The sequence below is a fragment of the Lutra lutra genome, chromosome 4 (genome assembly GCF_902655055.1).
Source record: "Lutra lutra chromosome 4, mLutLut1.2, whole genome shotgun sequence".
In the NCBI taxonomy this organism is placed as follows: Eukaryota; Metazoa; Chordata; class Mammalia; order Carnivora; family Mustelidae; genus Lutra; species Lutra lutra.
In genome coordinates this window covers 188,923,967-188,943,657 of record NC_062281.1, presented here as the reverse complement: position 1 = coordinate 188,943,657, position 19,691 = coordinate 188,923,967, and the positions used below count along the sequence as shown (strand labels likewise).

Here is a 19,691-nt window from a genome sequence, read left to right as displayed (position 1 = left end):
CTTTTCACTCTCACTGGATACCAGAACATTTGGAACTATGGATGTGATTTGCCTTGTAGTTCTATCAGGCAGTTAAATGCCTTCAAGATTCGATGAAATCAATTTATAATTAAAATTGTAACCCACCCCCCAACCCTGGGGGTGCCTGGATGGCTCAGTGGGTTGAGCTTCTGACTCTGGATTTCGGCTCAAGTCGTGATCTTGGAAACGTGAGACTGAGCCCCAAGTTGGGCTCTGCACTGTGCGTGGAGTCTGCTTAGGATTCTCTATTTCTTCCTCTGTCCTTCGTCCCACCTCTTCATGTGCTCTCTCTCTCTCAAAAAAATTACAACCTCCAACCCGTGAGATCCCTACCTCCCTACCTATGAGACTCTTAGAGTCCTATCTTCTGCTCCAGTATTGTCTAATTTATGTCTCTGTTCTATTTCTTGCTCATTCTCTGCTCCTTTTGTGAGAGCATAAGCTCCCATAAGACAGTGTTGCTATTTGGCTCAGTGATGGAGCCCCAAGTGCATGGAATAGTGCCAGGCACACAATACGTGCTCAATAAATGGTGAATGAATGTATGAATGTAGGCATAGGAAGTATGGGGGTTCTGCTATCACCAAATCTTCCCATTTTTCTAGAAAAGCTCCAAATACAGATTTTCATGTATAATCTCCAGCTCTTTAAAAGATTTTATTTATTTATTTTGTAGAGAGTACGAGCATGAGGGAGAGAGAGAGAGAGAATCTCAAGCAGACTCCCTGCTGACATAGAGCCCGATGCGGGGCTTGATCCCACGACCCCTAGATCACGACCTGAGCCAAAATCAAGAGTTGGACTCCCAACCAACTGAGCCACCCAGACGCCCGAACTCCAGGTTTTTCAATGTTGTAGTTTTAATTCTTTTAAAGCATTGCATGGGCCAAAAGAAACATTTCTATAGCATCCAGTCCTCTGTTCTAGAAGATTCTGGAGGCCGATATGCACTGGGTCAGGTGAGGAAGGGTCTATTGGGTGGAGTGCCAAGCGGGCCCCTCAAATCTGGCCTGTCCCAGAAAACTTGCCCCTTGTGGGCCAATGTGCATTAAGAGTATCGCATGGGTGGTCCTTAAGGGGCGTTGCCCCATCTCGTGCAGCCCTTTACCTGTGCTGTGTCTGTACTATAGCCTGTAGCTTCAGCAGTCACAGCATGGGTGGGGACCAACAGAAGACTTTCCCTGTGGCCAACATAACCCATTTTAACCCATAACCTAGGTCCCCCATAACAGGAATAACTTGTGCTCTCACCGTTGAGGACAGACGGCTGAAGGCAGTGCGCTGTGCAGGAAGGGCTGGGGGTTGTATCGGAGGGGGCTGCGGGCTTGCAGCAGAGTCCAGACTGTCGTGCGGTCTCTCTGCACTATCTTAAATAAGTCCCTTCCCCTTTCTTGCCCTTTGTTTTCCGTTCTGTACAGTAAGGGCTTGGAAGCAGCTCCACATCTCCAAGTGCATCCCCTGGGTGACTGGGTCCCGCTGCAGACTCACTGAATTAGAATGCAGGGTGGGGTGGGGTGGGGTGGGGTGGGGTGGGTGGGTTTTCTTATTGACACCTCCCCTGGCCACCGATCTAAAATGGTGCCCTCCCCCCCCAAAAATAAATAAAATAAAATAAAATAAAATAAAATGGTGCCCTCCTCCTTCCTACCTTGTTCTCAGTGTTCCTTTCCTCGTTGTTGCCTATAACTATCAGGTTCACTCATTTTGCCTTTTGCCACCCTCTCTTCCCCTGCTGGTATGTAAACCCCATGAGGGCAAGGAGTTTTTAAAACGCCACTTATATTGGGGAATAATGGATGGAAAACACAGTTTAGCAATTTTAAGTGCATACTTCAATGAATTGTGACAACTGTATACAGCCTTGTGACCACCACAACAATCAGGTGTAGAAGTGACATCACCCCAAAAAGTTTCCTTGTGCCTCTTTTTTTATTTAAAAATATTTTCTTAAGTAATCCTTTCTTAAAAATTTTTTTATTTATTCATTTGAGACACAGAGATATAGAAAGACAGAGAGCATGTGCAGAGGGAGAGGGAGAGGGAGAGGAAGAAGCAGACTCCCCGCTGAGCCAGGAACCTGATTTAGGGCTCAATCCCGGGACCCCAGGATCACGACCTGAGCCAAAGGCAGACGCTTAACCATATGAGCCACCCAGGCACCCTCTCAAGTAATCTTTACACCCAGCATGGGGCTTGAAATCACAACCCTGAGATCAAGAGTCGCATGCTCTAACACTGAGCCATCCAGGTGTCCATCCCCCTTGTGCCCTTCCTTAGGCAGTCTCCTTCCTCTGGATCTGGTCCCTAGCAACCACTGATCTGCTTGTGCCCTCCTAGGCTGGAATTTTCTGGAATATCACAGAAATGGAATCATTGCAGTGGGTGGTCTTTTGTAGTCTGGCTTTTTACACAAAGCTAATACTTCTGAGGTTCCTCCAAGATGGTGCCCGTTTTAAGAGTTTGTTCCTTTTTATTGCTGAGTAGTATTCTAAATATTTTATTTATTTATTTGACAGAGAGATCACAAGTAGGCAGAGAGGCAGGCAGAGAGAGAGGGGGAAGCAGGCTCCCTGCTGAGCAGAGAGCCCAATGCGGGACACGATCCCAGGACCCTGAGATCATGACCCGAGCCAAAGGCAGAAGCCCAATCCACTGAGCCACCCAGGTGCCCCAGTAGTATTCTATCGTATGGGTACATGACAGTCTCTTTATCCATTCTAATGATGGACATTTTGATTATTTAACTAACTGTCAAAATAGTTTTTGATTGCTATGAATAAAGCCTCTGTGAACATTATTGAATGTCTTTTTTTTTTTTTAAGATTTTATGTATTTATTTGACAGATAGAGATCACAAGTAGGCAGAGAGTCAGGCAGAGAGAGAGGAGGAAGCAGGCTCCCTGCCAAGCAGAGAGCCCGATGCGGGGCTCAATCCCAGGACTCTGGGATCATGACTGGAGCTGAAGGCAGAGGCTTTAACCCACTGAGCCACCCAGGCGCCCCACATTCCCAAATGTCTTTGCATGCACCTGTGATTTCATGTCTCTTGGGTAAATATTTAAGATTTTATTTATTTATTTGTCAGAGAGATAGAGAGAGTACAGGCAGGCAGAGAGGCAGGCAGAGAGAGGGGTGTGGGGGGGAAGCAGGCTCCCCGCGGAGCAAGTGGGACTCGATCGCAGGATGCTGGGATCATGACCTGAGCTGAAGACAGCCCCTTAACCGACTGAGCCACTCAGGCATCCCTTGGGTAAATATTTAGTAGGAGGATTGCTGTCTGGTAAACATACCAGTGAGGGCCCAAAGACTTTCAGTAATACTAGCTGAATGAGTGGTGTCCTTGCATCTGCATTTTTATTTATGTATGTATGTATTTATTTATTTTTAAGGATTTTATTTATTTATTTGACAGACAGAGATCACAAGTAGGCAGAGAGGCAGGCAGAGAGAGGAGGAAGCAGGCTCCCTGTGGAGCAGAGAGCCTGATGCGGGGCTTGATCCCAGGACCCTGGGATCATGACCTGAGGGGAAGGCAGAGGCTTTAACCCACTAAGCCACCCAGGTGCCCCTGCATCTGCATTTTTAATAAACTCCCCAGGTATAGCCAGGTGTTTCTGTGCTAGAAGACCTGGACTCTGAGAACCTTCGGCTCTAACGGGCTCCTTCTCTTTTGCCTTCCGTCTCTGGAGTCTGAGGTTTTATACCCAAACCTTAGCCCCCAAGCGGACCCAGGACTGAGATTTGGATAGGTTATTCCCACCCCAGAGGAACTCAGGCCTTGCCAGGAATGTGCAGCCCATAGTCACCTTCATTAGCTCAGCATCATGAGAGCTGATAATCACTACAGCAAATACACTGTTGCAAACTTGCCATTATGTCTCCTGTATCTTTTGACTTTTTATGAGCCTGAGGTCTTCTTCCTGTCCTTCTGGGGCTAAGGCAGGATGACCTACTAATTTGTCACTTATTCCTTCATTCACATATAACACTTTTAAATGAGTCTTTTCTGTGCTAGGCAATGTCTAGGTGCTGGAGAGGCATTTGTGAAAAAGATAAAATCACTGCTTTCAGGGAACTTTCAAGGTGGAGAAAGGTGACAAGGCAAGTATAAGCAAATAAGATAATTTCAAGTAGCATTAAGGTCTGTGAAGAAAACACAACTGGGTGATGGTTGAAGGGAACTTTAGATAAGATGGCAGGGAAATGCTCTCTGGGGTGGAATATTTGAATCCAGAAGGAATGGACTGTGGGACTATCCAAGGTTGCTCTGTAGCCACCAGCCACTTATGGCTGTGAACTGTGGCTGGTTTGTGTTTAGATGCACCATAAGTGTAAAATACAGACTAAATTTCAAAAACTTACTATTAAAACCCCCTAAAATATCTCATTGATTCTTTTTTCTGTTGGCTACAGGTTGAGATGATCACGTATTGGACATATTGAATTAAATGAAATACATTACTCATTTTTTTTAAAAGATTTTATTTATTTGACAGAGAGAAATCACAAGTAAGCAGAGAGGCAGGCAGAGAGAGAGGAGGAAGCAGGCTCCCTGCTGAGCAGAAAGCCCGATGCGGGGCTCGAACCCAGGACCTGGGATCATGACCTGAGCCGAAGGCAGCGGCCTAACCCACTGAGCCACCCAGGTGCCCCTACATTACTCATTTTTACTTTTTTCTTCTTTAAAAATGTACCAAGTAGTAAATTACAAATTACGATGCATCTTGTATGTGTGGCTTGTATTCTATTTCTACCGGACAGTAGGGATCCCGGGGAAAGGCATCCTAAGTAGAGAATGGCAAAAGCACAGGGTCCTTTAGTGGGGAACTGAAGGCTGCTGGAGCCAGGAGCCAGAGAGAGGGGCAGAAACAGGAATGGATCAGATCTAGCCGGAGTGAGCCGGGTTTTAATTCAAGCATAAGGGGGGAAGCCGTTTTAAGCAAGGAGGTGGTTTGGTCTGAATTATGTTTTAGCAGACCCCTGTGGCTACTGAGTGGGGAACCCACTGTCGGTGGGCCAGATGGAGGAAGAACGCTGGGTTCCAAGACTGTTGAAGCCACACGAATTTGTGACCCTGCCCTCCCGTGGGACTCAGTCTCCTCCCAGCCCGGTAGGTTGCGGGCTCCTTGGGCGGTTCTCCGGTTCCAGCCGCAGCAGCAGCAGCAGCAGCAGCAGCAGCAGGCTCTAGCGGCCACCGACGGCAGGGGGCGCCTCCTCGATGACTCGGCGCTCGGCTGGCCAGGCTCCGGCGCGTCGCCGGCTCGATTGGTCGGGTCGGGCCGGGCCGGAGCGCCGCTGGCCAGCGCCATTGAGGAGCCGGGAGAGGAAGCGCCGCGCAGTGCCGGGCTAGGCGGGCGGCCCGGGACACAGACAGGTACGGGCCGAGGCGGGGCGACGCCGGGCGACACGCAGGGTCAGAGACTGCAGGTGGGCCGTGGGCCTGTTGTCTGTCGTCCCGGCTCCGCTTCGGATCCGGGGCCCGGGCCCGCCCACGGGGAGCGCGCCGCTGGGAGCCCGGGGAGCTCGGCGTCCGGCCCTCCCGCCGTCTGAGCTCCTCCGGGGGCCCTGGGGCGTCCGTGCTCCCGACAGCCCCGAGCCGCTGCCCTCATGGGGACCCCTCTTCATCCGAGCCCCCACGGGCATCCCAGGGACTGACAGGCTTCTCGGGACCCCGGCGTCCTTGTCCTGGGAGTCCGAGTCCCCACCGGACCCGGCACCCTTTCCGGGGTTCCGGCAGCCTGGTGCCCGGGGATTCGGGGACGGTGTCAGCCCGCGTCTCCCCGCCTGAGCCACGGTTTCCGTGCGGGACCCGTGTGCGAGCCCCTCTCCCTCACGCCCAAGAACGGGGGCGCTGGTCAGTTCCCCACAGTGTTTTAACCACCCACCAGCCTTCTGGGGTTACGCTCTGGGCTGGGGACTTCAGGTCAAGCCAGTCTTTACCCCCGCTCCCCGGGGTTACACCCAAGCTGAGTCCTTGCTTTCAGGTGCGGGACCCCAGCCGCCAGGCGCCGTTTCCTCCGGCCTCTATTTGGGTGTTGGGGTCTCCGTTCCCTGGAGCCCACGGAGTGGAGGAAGGGCTGTGGGACCCTCGCCTTCAGGGCAGTCTCATTCCTGTGGGGCCCGAGGCCTCCTCTGGTCCCGAATTCTCTGAGCTCTCTGACTCCCACAGCACTCGGGCCCGGCCGGCTTGGGGAGCAGCGCTCTGGTCCCTTTGCCAGTCCTTCCTACTCCCAGCTTTGGCCGCCCCTCGAGGGAGGGGCCTGGCTCAAGGTCATGCCCGGCTGTCTGCCCGCCCGTGGGCTGAGCCCTGATCCCCAGTGTCACCTACCCCACCGATTAGGCGAGGTCAGGTGCGAGTTAGTGCCAGGCGACTGCCTGGAAGCCCTGGTGGACCCGAGTGTACACACTTTGGGATTCTAGCCAGTCTGGCGGCCCTTCCTGACACCGGATTCCTTAAGGGAATCCTTGAAGTGGCTTCAAGCCTGGGTTAGATCCTTAGCTGAGCTAATAGGCTCTTTCTGGCTTGAGTATTAATTTACTGACCAGGGCATTTACAGTGCTTCTCACCCCATATTTTGTTTTTTGTATTTTGCACTCTTCCACCTTCAGGGGAAGTGAGTCTGGCCGGATCTTGGGTACCAACTGACAGTTTCTCCCTCTACTGGGAGAGTATTTGTAGTTGGCACTTAATAGAGAGTTTGCTGGCATTTTAGGGGTGGAGGCAATGGCATTAACTTCAAAAATAAAGAGCACTCTGATTTTGGCTCCCTGCCTAAGTGTGTTTGGAGTCTACATAGTAATACTAGAATAAGTCAGGTTCACATTTTGTTCTCACAGATTTACTTGTTTGAAGTTGTAATATAGAAGTGTTTATTTTACTAGATTGTTAAACATTTCTTATTTTTAAGAGTTTGTTCTTATAACCTCTCCTTTAAGTAAATGTATCCAATAACTAGCAAATTCTTAGTTTTACACAAAATATGGCTTAAAATTTTTTGAAAAGAAATTAGTATTTCATCAAATGCTATTCATTTACTTGTTTATTTTCACTGTCACTGATAGCAAATAAAAAGGAAAGTGCAAGTGCAAGTCACTGTTGACGAATAAAAGTCAGTCTTTCCTGAAGGTTCATTTAACTCTTACAGGGCCTTGTGTTTGGGTCTTTGTTGGGTGGTAGCCTTTCTTTTGGGATAAGTGTATTTTCTGGCACTAAGATGAATCACTGGGGGTGGGGCAGAGTGCCTGGAAAGGATCCTGAAAGGGCTGGTTCCAAGTGGGACACATGCCAGAGCAAATCCGGAGTGTCCTGCATGGTGGGCTGGTGTCTGATGTGCTTGGCTCAGAGCAGGATTTGGAACTCACAGTTCTAACTGGGATCTGCTAGCTAGCTGAGCAATTTCAGAACACATTGAAACTTTTATGTCTCAAGTTCCCTCATAATAACTTATTACAATACTAAAAGTAACGTGTATATTTTTGCAATGCTAATAAACACAGTTTTCTTATAGGTAGTGGTAAAGCAGTAGTGGATGTAAATACTGTAGTTGGAACCAGAGAATTTCTTGTATTGGTATTACCGACTAAGGTAGTTCATTGTATCCGCATCGTCTGGTGCCTGGGTTCCTGTAATGCAGTTCCAGAACTTTTTTTTTTTAAGATTTTATTTATTTGACAGACAGAGATCACAAGTAGGCCGAGAGGCAGGCGGGGGGGGGGGGGGGGGGGGGCGGGAAGCAGGCTCCCTGCTGGGCTCAATCTCAGGATCCTGGGATCATGACCTGATAAAGGCAGAGGCTTTAACCCACTGAGCCACCCAGGCGCCCGCAGTTCCAGAAACTTTTGAGAACGGTGATAAACCTCAGCCTTCTCCCTTTCATTTTATGTTATTTTATGAATGATCGTGATGAACGAATTTGCACATTTGAATTAGAGAAGGCTTAAAGAGGATCGTTGTAGAATACGTTCATTGAAATCTCTTAGGGCATTTTTGCCTTAATCTAGGACAGGGTTTTTCTTTCTTTTTTTTTTTTTTAGGGTTTTTCTTTCTTTCTTACTTTTTTTTTTTAAAGACAGGGTTTTTCAGCCTCAGCCCTGTTGACATTGGGCTGGATGATTCTTTGTCATGGGGGAGCTGTCTTGTGCATTGCAGGATGTTTCCATGGTCTGTCCATGGCCTCTACTCACAAGATACCTGTAGTAACCCCCAGTCATGATAATAAAAAATATGTCTAGTGGGGCGCCTGGGTGGCTCAGTGGGTTAAAGCCTCTGCCTTCGGCTCAGGTCATGATCTCAGGGTCCTGGGATCGAGCCCTGCATCGGGCTCTCTGCTCAGCGAGGAGCCTGCTTCTCCCTCTCTCTCTCTGCCTGCTTCTCTGCTTACTTGTGATCTCTCTCTGTCAAATAAATAAATAAAATCTTTAAAAAAAAAAATGTGTCTAGACATTGCCCAGTTACACTTGGATGAGAACCTCTGACCAGGACAGTCTAATGCCAAGGTGAATTACTAAAGGCAGTTTAATGATCAGTTACATCGAAAGGAGAGACAACTTGGAATTGTAGGTATGTTTGGTATATTTATAAGTGACTGTTCCTTGTAGCTGTGTGATAACATGTTTGTTTGATCCTTGGCTAACACGGGGTCTTACAGTACTGGTCACCCCATCTTTTTTTAAATCTGTGCTTTTCATTCATCCACCTTTAGGAAAGGTAGCATGGGAAACCAGCTTAGAAAATCATCCTCAGTGGGTTAAAGCCTCTGCCTTTGGCTCAGGTCATGATCCCAGGGTCCTGGGATTGAGCCCCGCATAGCATCGGGCTCTCTGCTCAGCGGGGAGCCTGCTTCCTCCTCTTTCTCTGCCTGCCTCTCTGTCTACTTGTGATCTCTGTCTGTCAAATAAATAAGTAAAATCTTTAAAAAAAAAAATCATCTGGTTTTCTGTTGATTTCCTTTTTTTCTTTTTCTTTCTTAGGTTCTTCTATGACCATGAGAGGGAAAAGTAAAGAATGATCCATGATTTTTAAACACCTTGTCTTGAGGATATAGTCATGTTGGAAAGTCTTGTAGCCTGGGTTCTCAATACCTATCTGGGAAAATACGTCAATAACCTGAACACCGATCAGCTCTCTGTCGCCCTTCTGAAAGGTGAGTGCGTGTATGTATCTCTTTCTGGTAAAGTTTGCCACTGCAGATGGCATTTCTGGTTTTTTTTTTTTTTTTTAAATATTCATTTTGTTGTACTGAGAATAATAAAATGTAATGCCCAGATGGCTTTGTACTAATTATGTGTAAAAGGAAATATGTTCTCTCACATGACGCTGATTATTATGACAGGGTAACTTTAGTATGTGGCTGTATTGCCCATTTTAGGGAACTGTCAAATATGAGAAAGAAAAGGACTATGCTGCTGGTGACTGTGCTTTATCCCAGCTAATTGTTTAGCTTTATGAAGCTTTTTGGAGGTGGCCATGATGTAGTGATGTAGTGACAGTGGCATTGGCTTTGGCTTCAAATCCTCTTGTATACTTACGAGCTATATGCACAAGCCATTGAAATTCAGAGCCTCAGTTTCTTTAGGAAAAGCGGGTCAGGGATGCCTGGGTGGCTCTTGTCGGTAAAGTGTCTGCCTTTGGCTCAGGTCATGATCCCAGGGTTGCGGGCCCCACGTTGAGCTCCCTGCTCAGTGGGAGGTCTGCCTCTGCCTCTCCCCCTTCTCATGCTCGCTCTCACTCCCTCTCTCAAATAAGTAAATAAAATCTTAAAGAAAAGGAAAAGTGGGAAAGGTACTTCTCCAGGGTTGCCGTAAGGCTCACACGGATCAAATGGAATGACATTTACCGCTCCTGTCTGCCTAGTGTGTAACAGACACCAAGTTGAAGCTTTAAAATATGTTACTGTGGGGTCTTTGATAGACTAAAGCTCGAGTCACGTTCACAGGCCTCTCCCTGGCGAGTGCCGAGACGTGATTGAATGCAGTGCGGGGAATTGGCATGAGGATCAGAAAACCGCTTTGTTTTTCCTTTTCCTTGTTTTAATGTAAGTTCTCTTTGCTGAACTCAAAATGGAGCTCCTGAGCAAATCTAGAGAGAGGAGATAGTCTGCAAGCATGTAGCAGCCCAAAAAGTGGAAAGGGGATCTCAGACATGCGGGAAGCTCGCCTTCCTGAGGATGTGGATTTTGGCATGTGGACCAGGCCAGGTCAGTGGGCATGGCAGTGGTACAGACTGATGGGGTCTGTGAAGAGGGTGTCCGTGGCTCGCCTGTCCCCAGGAGTGTTGTTTCCACGTTTTTCCGACCCATCTAAACCTGTGCAAGGATTGTGGCATCCATAGGCTGTAGGGAGCTCTCCACTCGCCCCACCCACTCCCTTCCTTTCATTGGAAACAGAAGTAGGTTTTTTCTTCATCTCTAACTTCTGTCCTGACCTTTTCCTCCTGTCCTTAGAAGGGAGCTACTAAGTACAAGGTGAGAGTGACCAGTCTGTCAGGGAAGAGGATGTGTTCAAAGTGCAAGAGGAGTGTCAAGCTCACCTCTTGGGTCACTTACTGAAGTTCTCGTACACGCTGTGAAGCTATCCAGGTTGCACAGGGCGGGGAGCCGAGAAAGGGAAGCGCAGACCATAACCTTGTTAATGACAGAAATAGGATGTTTGCGGAAGAAATGAGTAGATTTGTGGTATCCGATGTATCATGGACTCTACACTAAACAGATTTCTGATCTGTTTTTGAGTGTATCTCGTAATGACAACTGTGTGTATCTCTCTGATGCTTCAAAGTGCTTTTCTGTGCTTCCTGTTTAAAAAATATTCTCTTTGCAGAATAGAAAAATAATTTTTCTTTCATAACCAGTATTAGTGTGGTGCCCCATCCTTAGGGATTCAAGGCACCCCACAAAGCTTGGAGCCCTGAGCATCGCAGTTACAGGTGGGCACCGTTTGGAGGCAGGGGGTCCTGCAAGGGAATAAGAATGTTATTTTAGTCTGTAGATGTTCAGTGTCTGAGACGCCAAGAAGACAGAGCTAGTGGTCAAGACTCTGAATTTTATAGCCAGACTGTTTTGTTTGTTTGTTTTTAGAGCGAGAGAGAGAGAAAGCGGGGACTGGTGGTGGGGGTTGTGGTGCAGAGGGAGAGAAAATCTTAAGCAGGCTCCTTGCGCAGTGCAGAGCCCGGCTTGGGGCTTGAGCTCATGACCCTGAGATCACGACCTCAGCCGAAATCAAGAGTCAGACGCGTAACTGACTGAGCCCTCCAGGCGCCCCAGTCAGACTGATTTTGAATTCCATTTCCTCCATTTACCAGTAACTTGGGCAGATTATTCCAATTCTTCATGAATTCTCAAATTCTTCTTTTCTGTCGATTGGAGAGAATATGAACTGTGTCATGAGGTTCTGAGGACTAGACATGAATGTAGATCCGAGAGCTTAGAGCCATTCTGGGCGTGTAGTGGGCCCTCAGTCAGTCACCATGTCCCGTTGTCATGATCATCACCATATGATTGGCTTGGCTGGGACTTCAGGGGTGGTTTGTGCACACATACTAAATGTAATAAAAATGCAAAATAGCAAATGAGTATTCGAAGGAGAGAGAACTTGTATATGACTTTATTTGTTCAGTCTCTCTGCAAACACCACTGAGCGCCTGCTTTGGGTACGGACGGCTCTGTGTTATGGACTGATAGAAAACATGGCGACAGGAGAAGATACCAGGAGCTCAGGCTTAGGCTCTGAGCCTGGTCTCTCCACCTAACAGCTGTTTGTGACCGAGCAAGTTACCTAAGCCTCCTCCTGCCACTTGAGATCAGACAGACCTGGTACAAACTATAGTCCTATAGTTACCAGCTTGGTGATTTTTTTTTTTTTTTAAAGATTTTATTTATTTATTTGGCAGAGAGAGAGCTCAAGCATGGGGAGCAGCAGAGGGAGCTGCAGGGGAGAGGGAGAAGCAGGCTCCCTGCTTAGCAGAGATCCCAGTGCGGGGCTCGATCCTAGGACCCTGGGATCATGGCCTGAGCGGAAGGCAGACGCTTCACCCACTGAGCCACCCAGGCATCCTAGCTCTGTGATTTTTAAGCAAATTGCTTACCTGTGCACCTAATTTTCCTCACCTCAGAGTGCAGAACAGGATGGCATTTCCTCATATTGTTGGGAGGTTTCGGTGACTTGGTGGGGATAAGTGCTCGGCTCTAGTCCGATCTCACTGAGTGGTCGCTGTTCCTGTCCTTTGACCTCGGCAGTCCCTGTCCTCGGACACCCGTAACCTTGCTGGGCATGCCAGGCTCTGTCAGTTGTTCCACTAGAGCTGCAGGCACAGCACGGGCGGGGGGAGAGGTGTGCAAAGCAGGGGAGTCCTTCACCCTGTGGGCAGGACTCTGGGGAGGGATGACTGAGAGAGCCAAGCAGGAGTTGGGCCGGTGGCGCCGGGCGGGACACCGCATTCCTGGTGGACTGACCCTTGTGAGCACAGGCAGGAGGAGGAGAACTCACCAGGCCTGTTCGGGATGGTTTGAGGCCAGAAGGTAGCAGCTGCTGGTGTCACATCAGGGGCCCTGAGCTTCGGGCTGCGGGCCTATCTGTGTTTGTGGCCCAGCACTTGGGCCCCTCCTTTTTGTTCCTATCAGCTCTTCACCTCAGGCTGGCTTTCTGGGTGACGCAGCGCTGCGGGAAGAGAGGCCAGCAGTCATCAGTGCTGACCGAAAAGCCACCAGCCTCTAGGTGTACCCCAGTTTTAGGGCCTCTGCTTCTTGTTCTGCTAAGCGGAGGCGTTTGGGAGGAGACGTCCGGGAATAAGCCTGCACGTTATCTGCCCGGAAAGAAACGAAGAGCGTTGTCATTTATAAAGTCCTCCCGACTCTGGGTCCCTTGAGGGACCTTTCCTGGCAGGGCCAGGTGTGGGTGCAGATTTGAGTGGGTGGGGCATCAGCGAGCCTTCCATCCAGAACCACTGACCCGCTGGCCACTGCTGCTGTTTTGCCTGATTCCTTTGTTTCTGTAATGCTGGAGGCTGCGCTTCCTTCTTGTCCTTTCCCTGTGTTCTTCCCCTTCCTAGAGCACCTCTCCCGCTCTCCCGCAGTTCAGCGTTCGTTTCTCCCAGTGTGGGCTACCTACCGTTCCTTCCACTTCTCCAAGGTGCACAGCAGCCAAGGAAACCTAGTGCCGTCTGCCTTTGTGACAGATTTGGGGATTGAAAAATAGGGCAAATGATTCAAATTGCAAATGATTCTCTTCAAAAGAAGAAACCATATGCTTTCCCCCTTTAAGTCAGTTTCCACTGTTGAGGAACAAGTTTCATGCCCCCCCCACTGTGATCATTTACTCCCCAAATGTGGAAATAGAGTTGTTTCTGGGCTCTCTGGGGTTATTAACTTCTCCTTTTGGTTAGTCTTAGGTTATGTGGGGACCCTTGTGGGGACGCATGTTCCTGTAAAAGTCTAAAATGTAAGCTGATTGCATTTGCCCAGCATCTGCAGAGCTACTGGATTTGAATACCTTAGAAACCAATTACCCGCAAGTCTTGAGCAGTCATTTAAAGGAAAAAAATAATTGCTTCTTGTATTAGTTTGTCTTTGGCTGGCCTGCCTCTCTTCTGAGTTCCTGTACCAGTGGCTGCTGGGTGGTTGTCTGTACTCCCTGTTCCCAGAAATTGCCTTAAGTTGGGCAAACAGTTTTGCAGAATGATGTCTGTCTCCTCCGCCCTTTAGAATGGGGACCCTGCCTTCTCGTTTCATATTCCCAGCGGCCAGCACAGTGCCTGCTGGAGACTGGGGGGTGGTGTGTCAGTGTGGACGGGTGACTTCCACAGCTGGGAGAGTGAGGCAGGGAGCTTTGGCTGTTCAGAGACGTCTCATAGCTCTCGGCTTAAGTCCTATAAAAGCTGGGTCTGCAAGGGACCTTCAGCAGTGGTTTGTTCTGTGCCCTGGAGCAGGTGATGAAGCCTGCAGGCACAGACGTGGACCAGAGCATGTGGAGCGGGTCTGTCCAGAAGGGAGAGTGGAATTCTTTTTGATGGCCAATTTTATTGAACTCTTATGGGCTCCCAGATGTTGTGTGCGATAGACCCGTTTGTTGGGGGGAAGGGGAATGGCTGGAGCTTATTAAAAATGGCAAATTTCTGTGTTTCACTCCCAGCGGATATCTCGCAGGAGGCCCTGGAGCCTGCATTTCTTCCCAGGTGGCCCAGATATTAATGGTGGTCTGGTGAATATTCGCCTAAACTAGGGGTCTGCACACTGGCCAGCTGCCCAAATTCAAACTGAGAATGGTTTTTATATTTTTAAAGGCTTGTAAAAAAAAACAACAACAACAAGAGAGAGAGCATACAACAGATACCATAAAGCTTGAAATATGTACTATCTGGCTTATAGAAAAAGATCGCTGCCCACACCCTTCACCTGCTGGTGAGCTTCCGCTGTCAGAGTGGGATGGGCAGGAAACTGGTACAGACAGAGAACACAGGCTTTTTCTAGCCAGGCCGAGCTGTAAAACTCCCTTTAACCTTCAAAGATTTGCACACAGTAGGTGCCTACTGCCTGTGTTGGGCGAACAGTTCACGCTGTTATTTTATTTTTCAGGTGCTGTTGAATTGGAAAACTTGCCCTTAAAGAAAGATGCCTTGAAAGAACTGGAGTTACCATTTGAAGTCAAAGCCGGTGGGTAGAACTCTGCGGGAGAGGGACGCGGTCCTCCACTGCTTCTTCCACTGCTTGGGACAGGAAAACCGAGAGTCCTTGAGTTTGGCTGTGTTTGAACAGGAAGAGGCAGGATAGGAAATAGAATCGATCAGTCCTCAAATGTGGCCTTTTCTATCAGGATGATCTTGGGGCAGCAGTGGGGAGGTCAGGTGTTTCCCAGACCTACTGAATCAGAACCAAGCATGTGTCATTGAACTTGTATGTTTAATAAGTGCCGTTGGTTATTCTTACGTTTCTTGAAGTGTGAGAACTTCTGTCCTAGATATGGAGGTTCTTGTTTTTGGAGAATTCATAATATTACTGGGAGATAGTTTATTGAATGGAAGGTACACTCTGGAACGGTGTGCTTGGGTATATACTCCATTATCTGCTGTGTTCTGGCAGTGTGGCCTTAGGGAAGTTGCCTCACCACTCTGTGTGTGCTTCTTAGTCTCTAAGAGGAGGTGATAATCCTTCTACCTACAGCAGAGGGTTATGGAGAGGAAGACGTGAGTTAATGCATCAAAATTACTTGGAACAAGGCCTGGCACACTCAGTAGAGGCTTACAGCTAGGATAGGAGTTCTGCAGTTCCTAGGTTTGAGGAGGAAACAAGAGTTGTCCTGGAATAAAAATATTCTTAGTTGGGGTGCCCGACTGGCTCGGTCAGTGGGGCCTGTGACTCTTGATCTCGGGGTTATGAGTTGGAGCCCCATGATAGGTGTAAAGATTACTTAAAAATAAAGTCTTAAAAAAATTCCTTATTAAATGGCCGTGTGTAAAATTAGTCCCTATTCCGATACCTGGTTATGATTCAGTAATAGCCTGTTGATGCCAGTCTTTCCATTATTTTGGGTACTTGTATTACAATAAAATGCAAGTACAATGCAAATGTTGCTAGGTGGAGTAGGGTAGAAATCTTGCAAAAGACTTTAGGCTTTCTTGAAGTCAGTTCAAGGGATGGGTAAACTGTCAGAATCATAGAGACACTGACAAGTTAGAATCTGAAAGAAACTCAGGAATGATGATACCCAGGGTACTTCCACAGATTATTATTTGAATATCAAAGGATTAGGAGAGGCTCTTGGGGAATATTGGTGAAGTTTCCTAATATTTTTGCAAAAATGACCCTGTTTGTACTTGTTCTGCAAAAATTAAATGAAATGTAATAGTAACAGAGGTTCTTTTTTTTTTAGGATTTTATTTATTTACCTGACAGAAATCACAAGTAGGCAGAGAGGCAGGCAGAGAGAGAGAGGGGAAAGCAGGCTCCCTGCTGAGCAGAGAGCCCGATTGGGGGCTCGATCCCAGGACCCTGAGATCATGACCTGAGCCGAAGGTAGAGGCTTTAACCCACTGAGCCCCCCAGGCGCCCCAGTAACAGAGGTTCTCTTTTGCTGTCACCTTCCTTATCAAACATGCCCCTTGCCCCTAATAACTTAGATTAGAATTGCAACTGTGCACCAATTATTATTAAACTCTTTGTGGTGAAAATTTGTATTTGGCTTCAGTTATTAAATAGAAAAAATTTACTTTCATTTTTCGAGATAAAATCCAAAGGAAAACATTTTTTCATTATTTATTGCTACATTTCTTAATTTATCACACAAGCACTTGGTGTTAATATTGTCTTATCTTCAACAGATCAGTTGCACTTGAATTCTAGGTCCTAGAGGGTAGCGATTATTCTGGTAACGTGTGTTCTTTCAGAGGGAGCATACTGGTTGGGCCATGTGGATCTTCGAGAGATCCCTTAGGACAGTTCAGATACTCTTACGTGTTACTCCTTAGTAGTAACTTGGCTCTTATTAACTGAATTTAAAGAAGACCTGTGTCCTAGGAGACTTGGCCAGAAATGGTAGGGCTTGGGAAATCAGTATCATGGTTCTAGCCGGTTTCACGTCAGTCCGGGTTTTTATGAAGAATCAGGATTTAGAATTATTACCCATGTTTCAGTTGGTATGTTTAAGACTGGACATACTCAAAGTCTGGTAGTTCCCAAGAAGTGGTTCTCAACCAGCCCATGAATAACGGACAAGAAATGAGTTTCGAGCTCATGGGCTTGGGCAGGTGCTTTGGGGAGAAAGACACTCCAAGGAAGTTTAAGAAATAGTTCAGTTGGGGAAGAGGCACTTCGTGGAGGAGGGCTGTTGCATTTGATAGGGTCATACTGGGCTTTTTCTTTTTTTCCTTTCTTTTTAAGATTTTTTTTTTTTTTTTAAATTTGAGAGAGAGAGAGAGAGAGAGAGAGAGAGATAGCAATAGAGACAGTGAGAGAGAGAGAGCACAAGTGGGGAAGGAGAGGGAGAAGCAGGTTTCCCTCTGAGCAGGGGAAGCAACACAGGGCTCGATCTCAGGACCCCAGGATCATGACCTAAGCCAAAGGCAGACGCTTAACCCACTGAGCCACCCAGGCGCCCCCGCACTGGGCTTTTTATTGTGCCGCGTTCTTACAGATCTCAGCCCACTAACTTTCTGTTTCCCATGTATGAGAAGCTGCTGCCTATTCTCTTAGTTTAAAAAATAAGTGGTAAAAGTCCCTATGCTTCTTACAGAAAACTAAAAGAATACAGAACAAACATAGGAAGTGAAAACGTATATGGGCACTTGACAAGACTTTGCTTTCCCCAGGCCTGATTGGGAAGGTAACGCTTCAGATTCCCTTTTACCGCCCTCACGTGGACCCTTGGGTGATCTCCATCTCCAGCCTTCACTTAATCGGAGCCCCTGAAAAGCTAGAGGATTTCGACGATGAGAAGGAGAAGCTCCTGGAGAGGGAGCGCAAGAAGGCTCTGCTCCAAGCCCTGGAGGACAGATGGAAGGCAAGGCACACCCCCTCAGCCCCCAGACCCGCTGCGTGAGACAGACGAAACGAGCAGAGCACTGGATTTGGCTAACCCCTGCTCTCTCCTTTGTAGAACGAACGCCAGCGGAAGGGGGAGTCCTACTGGTACTCAGTCACCGCTTCCGTAGTTACGAGAATTGTGGAGAATATTGAAGTAAGTCCTGGCTTTGGTAAAGTATGAACAATGACAGGGAGACTTCTCAGGCTTAACTGTCTGTGCCTCTCAGTACCTTGTTTCTCGTGGGTTCGACCGAGCCGGGGTGTACAGAGCCTTCGCTGACGCTGACGGCTCAGGCGTGCCCTCTTCTAGGCAGTGTCCAAGGAAAACCTGAAAAGCTCGTCTCCAGCTCCGGCCAGACAGGTTTTTCTTGCTTCAGCTCGTGTGAGTAGGAGTTTTCCTTTCACTCATATTTCGTTTTGTTTTTGAACGTTGGACTCTTACTTGCTAAAAGGATGTGTACCTCCTTAGAAGCTGGGCCATCTAAGCCTTCACGACTGATCATTTCAGGGCAAATCACTTCACCTCTCTGGTCTCGGTTTCTTTCAGTAACACAAGGGAGGTTGCATACGTGCTTTCTAGGTGGTTACATAGTGAACGGCCAACAGCCCGTGGAGGTGTTGAGTCTCTCACTGATGGATCTGGTGGCGGTTTGAGGGGTTACGATGTCAGGGCTGTTGGCCATGTTTTCTGCTTTAATTACAGCTTTGTTCCGTCCTTAAAGACTAGATCAGGGTCCATGCTAATTTTTATGAGTGCCGTAATAGTGAGCCTGTACTTAGTACCTGTGGCGTTTTCCTGCAGTGCTAAGGTACAGAGGCCAAATGGTTTCAAGGTATACGACTTTCCTGCTGAAAGCAGTCTGAGGTTGTTGGTTTTGTAACTGTCATAATGTTGACAAAGAGATCGGTACATTTGAGGGGAGTGCTTTGAATTCTGTTTCAGGCAGTTTTATATATATATTTAGCTGTCATTTTAACCCATCATTATTATTTTTACTAATAGCTTTATTGAGATTTAGTTCACATCCCTTAAAGTTTACCCCTCTAGTGTGTACACTGTAGTGTTTTTACAGGGTGTTTACAAAGTGCCTAGATTGCCACTCCGTAATTCCAGACCACTTTCATTACCCCCAAAAGAAACTCCATACCCACTTAGTAGCCACTCCCGTTTCTCCTCTCCCTCCAGCCCCATACAACCACTAAGCTTTCAGGTTAGTCTTTTGGACATTTCGTATCCATGTGATCCTACGCTGTGTGGCCTTTTGTGTTGGGCCTCTTGCACTTAGCGTCATGCTTTCAAGGTCCCTCCATGTTGTGGCACGGACCAGTACTCGATTCCTTTTTATGACCGAATAATGGATTCGGTCAGAGATGTGGATGGTCAAAGATAAAGTTGAATGTTTGTGAAAGCGGTGAAAACAGATTTTATTCAGGAACTGCTGACAGAAGGGGAAAGAGCAGAGCTCTGTTCCAAATTACACAGAGGCGGCAGGGCCTTTTAAAGGGAGAGTGAGGCAGAGGGTCCTGTGGGGGAGGGCTCAGGTGGAGAATGACGAAGGGTCAGTGTCCCCGTGATAAGGCCAGCTGTATCTGCTGGCTGGGCTTCTGTGCTCCCGCAGAGGCTGAGACTGAGAGACGGGCCCAGTCCTCCCTGATGATTGCATTTCAAAGGAATGGCTCTCAGGTCCTCAGTTATAGGGGATACATACACATCTCACAGGGACAGAGAAAGGATTCACAATTGTAAGCCCTTTTTGGTAAAGGCACTGGGAAAGGAAGGTCAGGGACCTATTGTCAGGCTTAGGCTGGAACAAACAACCCTGAGCTTTTCCAGACGGAACACAGAATGAGGCTGGAATGCCCCAGTGATGCAGGCTTAGGTCCTAGAAGCCGTGTTAAATGTGGTCCCATCTCTCAGTGCAGCAGGTTGAGTGGAGCGTTCTTACCGAGAGGTTTTGTGGGTTTGGGGATCTACTGCATTTCGTTTATCTGCTCATCAGTTGATGGACATTTGGGTTGTTTCCACTTTTTGCCTCTTATGACTAATGCTGGTGTCAGCCTTCATGTATATGTTTTTTTTTGTGAATGTATGTTTTCAGTTCTCCTGACTAGATACCTGGGAGTGGAACTGTGGGGGTTATATGGTAACGGTTTAATTTTTCG

General features: G+C 47.8%; 1 protein-coding gene across 8 annotated transcripts in view; it reads left to right on the top strand.

Annotated features, from left to right (window-relative positions):
• Nucleotides 1-5,267: 5,267 nt before the first annotated feature.
• Nucleotides 5,268-19,691, top strand: part of VPS13D (vacuolar protein sorting 13 homolog D) — a 254,700-nt gene continuing 240,276 nt past the window's right edge. For all 8 annotated transcript variants that reach the window (XM_047723620.1, XM_047723617.1, XM_047723616.1 and 5 more), the window contains exons 1-5: nt 5,268-5,395; nt 8,992-9,164; nt 14,586-14,663; nt 17,315-17,505; nt 17,602-17,682. In XM_047723620.1, the coding sequence (XP_047579576.1) occupies nt 9,068-9,164; nt 14,586-14,663; nt 17,315-17,505; nt 17,602-17,682 (447 nt within the window). In that variant the 5' untranslated portion in view covers nt 5,268-5,395; nt 8,992-9,067. The remainder of the gene's footprint in view (nt 5,396-8,991; nt 9,165-14,585; nt 14,664-17,314; nt 17,506-17,601; nt 17,683-19,691) is intronic.